Here is a 7,424-nt window from a genome sequence, read left to right on the forward strand (position 1 = left end):
AGAGTGTCAGAAAAAAATCATTTAGTCATGATTTCTACTGCTGTTTATTTAACAAATATATATCGAGTTCTTACTATCTGTGTATCATATACCTTCTTGGTGCTAGGACTTAATAAGATAGACAAGGTCCTGATGGGTCCTCCCTGCTTTAGTCTTTTGCTAGTTTTGATTCTGAAATCATCTATATGGAGAGTGTTACAAATTCCAGGTGTCTTCAAGAGCACAACCTTACAAATTTCAACAAGTCCGGATTTTCATTAAGTGAAATGATTATTTTGAGTATTTTTTGGAGTACAAAGTTAAAGGCAGGAGATCTATCCACTTCTGTTGTTCAGCATGAACTCTGAGAATTAGGGTGGGCACTAATACGTACAGGGTATTGGCCCTACAGGAGCAAGTTACACATTTCATTATGTCTAAATCCTCAGAGCAACCTCATGAGACAGTTAGTGTTTTTCCCATGTTAGAGATTAGAGAAGTTACATCTCAGAGTGGTTTAAGGGGCTTGTTCAATGTGGCATCACCTAGAAATGATAAAGTTGGATCTCAAATACAAGTTTCTCTACTCTGCCATAAGGTTTCTTGTTCACGACAGTCTGAATACAGTATACTAGAGGATGGGAGTCTTGTACATCGCTTGAAAGCCTTCTCCTCAGTGTTATGCTGGGCCTGGAAAAGAGAAATTGAGGGGCGGAATGTTCCTTACACTGATGTTAGGCCAACTGAAACAGTGATCTCTGTAGACTAAGCTCAAGAGTTTAGAGCTATGCCTAGTCCTCCTGGTAGGGTGCAGGATGTAGCTTCATTGGATGTAGTTCTCATTGGAGAACTGCCTACTGCTTTAGGAATCCAGTTTGTCTATATTGAGTTAATGAGGCCTTAGTATTTGGAGAACTCTATGTTGAGTCCTTTGGTAAATAGTTTATATATGCTACAATTTACTCGTATTTACTGTGTCTTAAAACTGTATTCAATCCTTTAAGCACTTTATTTTTTTTAAATCTCCCATCAACCTTAAGAGATTTTTACTGTCCATCCCCATTTAATTTATAAGACCTCAGGCTGAGAAACACTAGTTTGCCCAAAGTCATGTAATTAAATGACTGTGGCAGAATGTGAGCCTTGCTCTGGCTCTGGATCTCAGACTCTTCCTCATGAAGTGGCTGTACTGTCTTTCATATTGCACACGAATATTTCCCAACTTACCTATCAAGTAAAATTCAAGAGGAGAATATTTGTATGTATGCAGAAGGGGTTTTACAGTTCTCTTTCCCAGGACTGATAGCCAAGGCCTCTTCTGTTACTGTGGGGTTGTAGGTTCAGGGTAGACTGCACTCAGGCCAGAGCTACCAGTCCTTCTTGTCTCCTCAGGTCTGTAACATTGTGGCTGGGCAGCGATGCATCAAGAAACTGACTGACAACCAGACTTCGACTATGATAAAGGCTACAGCGAGGTCGGCGCCAGACAGACAGGAGGAGATCAGTCGCCTGGTCAGTGGGGCTGCAGAAAGATGCATGTCCAGTCTTTGGGAACTCTGTAGTGTAGATGTTCTGCCTCATAAGAACCCTCAAGAGAACAAAAGTCTGGGTTTAGTGCCGGGGGCTCCTCTTGGTTCTTGACCTCTTTGTGTTGTCCATTCCCACTCTCCTAATCTCTCCCCCCTTTCCAGGGCTATTCCTTGGCACCCACAGCCTTTCTTCAAGGCTCTCTCTTTGAAATCCAGTGGGTGGATAGTATTGCCATACGGCTGCTCTCATGAGATTCTCTTTTGCTTTACAGATGAAGAATGCCAGCTACAACTTAGATCCTTACATCCAGGAATTTGGGATCAAAGTGAAGGATGACATGACGGAGGTGACAGGGCGAGTGCTGCCGGCGCCTATCTTGCAGTACGGCGGCCGGGTGAGCAGGGTCAGGGCCAGACAACATCTCTGGGGTATATGGGGAGGTTGGGTTGGATAGCAGGGGCTTTAGCTCCCCTACGCACCTGGCTCTACTGAGGCTCACCTGGGCGCCCCCTCTTGTCTATCCTTAGAACCGAGCCATTGCCACACCCAATCAGGGTGTCTGGGACATGCGGGGCAAACAGTTCTACAATGGGATTGAGATCAAAGTCTGGGCCATCGCCTGCTTCGCACCCCAGAAACAGTGTCGAGAAGAGGTGCTCAAGTAAGGAGGGTTGGGAGTAGTGTGGGTAGAAGAGTGGGAAGGACTCTAGAATTGCCTTGCCTCTTCTCATCTCCAGGGGGCAGATTTGATCTGTAGTGTACTCATTGTGATTTCTTGAATTTCTGCTTCCCTTTCCCTTTTTTGACTCAAACTTCTTTTTGTCCCTTTACTGTTTGTAGTCAGGAGCTGCCATATCTGTGTCAGAGATGATGTGTTCAGGACTGGAATCCCCTTAGAGAGGCCTGAGTTATATTACTGTTGTAATTATTATCATTGGCGGTAGTAATTATTAGTAGTGATGACTATAATGTTTATGTCAACATTGCACCAATTACTTAATGTATAGTCTCTCATTTCATCTTCACATTGAATAGATGATAATATATCCATTTTCAGAAGACTGAGGTCCAAAGAGGTTAAGTAATTGGTCAGAGTTTGCATGTTACGTGTCTAGAGGTGGGACCAAATCAGATCTGAAGCTTCAAAGTTTGTATTCCTACTATGAAACAAAAAAGAATAGTTTATTCAGTTGGTCTTCTGAGCTGTCCTGTACGGCATGTGGATCTAAGTGACCCGAATTAGGTGAACATGACTTGTAATGGTCTGTAACCACCTGTGGTTGAGGGACTGGGTGTAGGTGACAGCAGTGAGACAAATACAGTCAAATGATTTAGAGAAACAAATTTGTGGGGGGAATGATGTTGAGTTAATGAATGAGTAGGGGAAACGGTCACCTCTCCTTCCCCTGCATTTTTAAAAAAACAATTTATTAAGATTATAAGGAGCCCTGGAAGCACAGTGGGTTAAACATTGGTCTTCTAGTTGCAAGGCCACTTGTTCAAAGCCACCAGCTGCTCTGTGGGAAAAAGATGAGGCTGGCTGCTTCTATAATGATTTGCAGTTTTCAGAAACCCTGTGGAGTATTAGAGCAGTTTTACCCTGCCCTATGGGATGTTTTGAGTTGGAATCAGCTTGGCAGTGGGTTTCTGATTTTCTGGATCTGGAATGGGGTCAGCATTTGGGGGATGAGGAAGAGTCAGTGGAGCTGATCACTTTGGACATTGACAAGGACAGTAGAAGAATATGCCTGATTGGATTCATCTGGTCCTGGGGCTTTTGTAAATATTAGTTCTAGCAGCCTTCAGGAAAGTGGGGATTATAGTTGTCCTGCTCCTGCCAATTCCTTACTTGCCTCACATATACAACCACCACAATCACAAGTGTACTTTCTCTTACTGGGCGCTTATGTCCTTTCTTAGACTTTTGGGATTTTAACTCCATTTAGGCCAGGCTGCTTGCTCTCTTAGTAATATCAGAAAGGCTCCCTTGAAGTTCCACTTCTCCCCCTTGGTGTCTTAATCACATTGTGAGTAACCCTCTTCTTTGGGTGCTTCTCTTACTCCCATTTCTTTTCTCTGTCCATTTATTTTGGGACATAATCCACTAGTTTTGGACATTTTGGGGCATAGCAACTGATAAGCTTACATTCTCATAGTTGGAAGGGTTTAGTTCTTAAGACACCCTCTTCTTCCACTGACCCCTAAATTCAGGGTGAAATAATGTGGCTTTTACAACTGTGTTGATGGTGGTTAGATGTTTGGTTCTTAGATAGTGAAATCCTCAGGCATGAGAATAGATATGATTATCCAAGGACAAATGACTGAAAATAGGACCCAGAACACCTAGGAAGTAAATGGAGCAAAGTTCCTAAGTGTGTATTAAGGCTTGGGATCCAGAGCACAGGGGAAGGGTGTTTTTCCATTGACAGAGGGTGAAAAGTGTGGAAGGTGGCTATGTAATTGGAGAAATTGGTAGTTGGGAATGAATGAGGGAGACCTAAGTTCAACCCTCACATTTTTTTTTTTTTAGTTAAAGAAGCCTTATTATTTCAGCTATATCACATTTAGGACAGAATTTTGAGAACTTCTTCATCCTAGACATCTCTCAGCACACTTTGTGACCCCCAACACTGCTCCCCCTAATATCCCAAGTGTGATCTGCCAGTAGAGAGAAAACTGGGAATACCATTTTCTTTGTAGTGGAGACGTCCGATATTGTATCTTGTAACACTCTGACTCTTTTGATAGCTATGCTATTGTTGTTTTGTTGTTAAATGCTGTTGAGTTGATTCTGACCCATAGCGACTCTGTATAGGGTTTCCAAGGAGTAACTCGTGAGCTTGAACTTCCGAACTTGTAATTCATACAGTTTTGCAGTTCAGTGCATTAACCCACAGCACCACACCAGAGAAATGAAAGAACTACTGTTTTTCTACCAAAGCACGAGCTATAATTAACACCTGTGTATCTATCACCCTGATTTTCGTCATATTTATTTTAACCTTTAAAAAAAAAAAGTAAAAAAATGTTACAAATAAATAGGCAGGGTTTTTTTTTTTTTAAAAAAATACTCTCTTCTGTGTAATTTAATGCTTCTCCTTCACCTCTCCCAATTTTTCATTCTCATGCTGCAAACCCTAATTCCCAAAAGACATATACTATAAAACCATGAGAACTTGTTTTTCAAGAGAACAAAAAAAATTTTTTTTTAAAGAAAAGTATCTTGTTTTTGATAACATGACTTAAGGAAATAATAATATTTAAAAATATGTATCTTTAGATATTGTAACTGACAAAAACAGAATTTTCACAGTCTGACTGTCAGGGAAGTATTTCTGTGCTTATTTGTCAAAGCTTTTAGATGTAGCTTGACCTTTACAGTTGTGGAGGAAAAGTCCATGTAAAGAAGTGACTATAGCCTAGTGAGCGTGATTGTTTGGCAAAACTCACTCCTATTCGTTTCTAGATATAATGATCAGTGATGTTGGTCACATTTTCACAGTGTGTAAACTTTCTTGTTCTTTCTGTTCTAGTGATTTTACTGCCATTTATCCCTCCTTCTCATCTATGCCTTACAAATGGGTCTCACATAAATTTGAAGTTCTTTTATAGCTTTCATCCTAGTCCTTTTCCTCCTTTCTGATAACAGCCACTTTCATACATTATTGTAACTTTCATATTTTATTTATGCATTTTTATATATAAACACATAAGGGGACTTCAAAAGGTTCATGGAAAAATGGAATGAAAAGATAATGGAATTTTTCTACAAACCCTTTGAAACCTTGTCATCTAAATGATTTTGGATTTTACATTTAATCTGTCATGTTGATATTTATATGCTATGTAATAACAACCAAACCTGTCACCCTTATTTCCTACATAATGGGCATTCATTACTCTATTTGTACACTATTGGTTTTAATCTACATGCAGGATTTAAAAAAATTAAATTTCCTGTTGCTCATTTCAGTCTATTGGTATATTCTGTTAGTATATTTATGGAGCTTTGTTTTTTTTTTAATCTTCATACATGCACCCTCTCTTCCAACTCATTATTCGTTTCCTAGGGTAAAACCCTAAATCCAAAGGAAAGAAGCTTGTTAAGCAATTGGTTCTCAGTTTCAAAGAGCCAGTAAGAGAGGAAGGGGGCTCATTTTTTCCATCTCCTGTGTTGTCATCACTATAGGAATGTCATTTTTTAAAATTTTGAGCAGAGAAGCCGACCTCTTAGGCTTCTATCTACTGCTAAGGACATGAAATGGAGCATAGGAATCAGTGTTGTATGAGTCAGGTGAGGACCCTGAGAATTCTCACAGGTCCCTTCTCTGGGCTCCCCCAGCTCTCTGCTAGTACCATTGAGCACTCAGTAAGCTCTTTCATGACCTACTAAACTATTTATGTGTGTGTTTTTTCCACTAGCTGTGCTTGTGTCTCCTTTATCTTAGATTCCCTCATCACCTGTCAATATTCTGAGCATCTAAGATACAGATATTTGGTCAGAGGTATTACACTTTGGCCTAACCACCTCCTATCATGACCATACTTATGCTGCAGGAACTTCACGGACCAGCTGCGGAAGATTTCCAAAGATGCAGGGATGCCCATCCAAGGCCAGCCTTGCTTCTGCAAATATGCGCAGGGGGCAGACAGTGTGGAGCCCATGTTCCGGCATCTCAAGAACACCTACTCAGGGCTGCAGCTCATTATTGTTATCCTGCCAGGGAAGACGCCAGTGTATGGTACAGTTCTTATGGGACAGTAGTGTTAATGTTGATGGGACTCTTCTTAGGGCAGCTCACTGGAAGCTCCTGGGGATTCGTGGGTATGGCCACAACTGTTAGTGCTCCGCTTATACGAGGAATATCAGTCTGTATGAGCCATTGTGTCATCCCATAGCCTGCTTACCTGTTTCACCCCCTCTCAGTAACATTTTCTGGGGTCCTTTGTGTGCTGATTTCAATGTCAGGCTGGGTCAAAGGTGGGCCATTTAGAAGGATGGCATGGCTGGACTCCTGTCCGTAGGAGTTTGTTCTCTGTCAGGACATTGTAGTGGTTCTGTTCATGTTGCTTTGCCTGGGCTATTTGAGAGGTTCCCCCTTTTCTTTTCTTTTCCTTTCTTTATACTATTTTCCCTCTCCGTTCCTTCTGCCTCAAAGATGTAGCCTTTCTCTTCTTCTTACTTACTACCCTGTTCTCTCTCTTTTTTTAAAGTTTTATTGTGAATTGAGTGAAAGTTCACGGCGCAGATCATCAGTTTTGCATTCAACAAATCATATACTTGGTTTCATTACAATGATTATAATCCATGTACCATCAATTAACAGTTTTTCTCTCTATTCATTTTAGCTCTTTTTTTTTTTTTAAACACTCAGGCATATATAATATTTTACACCACAAAAGGGCACATTCTGCAAGTCTGCCTCCTGACCGCTCTCATTCCCTCCCTTTCTATGAATCTAGAGTCCTCAGCTGCTCCCTCTTTCCATGTCCCCATCTCTGCCTCCATCTCTGGTGTTGCCGCTTCTCTGGATAAGGTCCCATATTCCACTTGTGCCCTACTCCCTTGATGGCCCCAGGGTCCTCTGTTTCTGGACTGTAAGATTAACTACTCCCTCATTTTTATTAACAAAACTTCTACCTTTACAATTGTGACAGTCGCATTCAGTCATGATAACAGTCACTGTTGAATCATAAGAATCTTTTCCCCATCTCTTTTTACCAGACCCATCTATAGACAAGATAAAAACTATTTAGTGGGGACTCTATCTTCCTCTACACACTCTTAAACTAAACTCCATCTTGAAACCATGTAAGCCAGTCACTTCGTGCCTTTATTTATTTATTTTTTAATTAAATGTTTTTATTTTGGATTGAGTGAAAGTTTACAGGGCACATCATCAGCTTCACATTCA

The 7,424-nt window shown here is 40.9% G+C and overlaps 1 protein-coding gene across 2 annotated transcripts in view; it reads left to right on the plus strand.

Annotated features, from left to right (window-relative positions):
• Positions 1-7,424, plus strand: part of AGO1 (argonaute RISC catalytic component 1) — a 49,228-nt gene that overhangs the window by 17,036 nt on the left and 24,768 nt on the right. For both annotated transcript variants that reach the window (XM_006867530.1, XM_006867531.1), the window contains exons 9-12: positions 1,372-1,491; positions 1,781-1,903; positions 2,037-2,170; positions 6,067-6,251. In XM_006867530.1, the coding sequence (XP_006867592.1) occupies positions 1,372-1,491; positions 1,781-1,903; positions 2,037-2,170; positions 6,067-6,251 (562 nt within the window). The remainder of the gene's footprint in view (positions 1-1,371; positions 1,492-1,780; positions 1,904-2,036; positions 2,171-6,066; positions 6,252-7,424) is intronic.

Source organism: Chrysochloris asiatica, unplaced genomic scaffold (assembly GCF_000296735.1).
Source record: "Chrysochloris asiatica unplaced genomic scaffold, ChrAsi1.0 scaffold00106, whole genome shotgun sequence".
In the NCBI taxonomy this organism is placed as follows: domain Eukaryota; kingdom Metazoa; phylum Chordata; class Mammalia; order Afrosoricida; family Chrysochloridae; genus Chrysochloris; species Chrysochloris asiatica.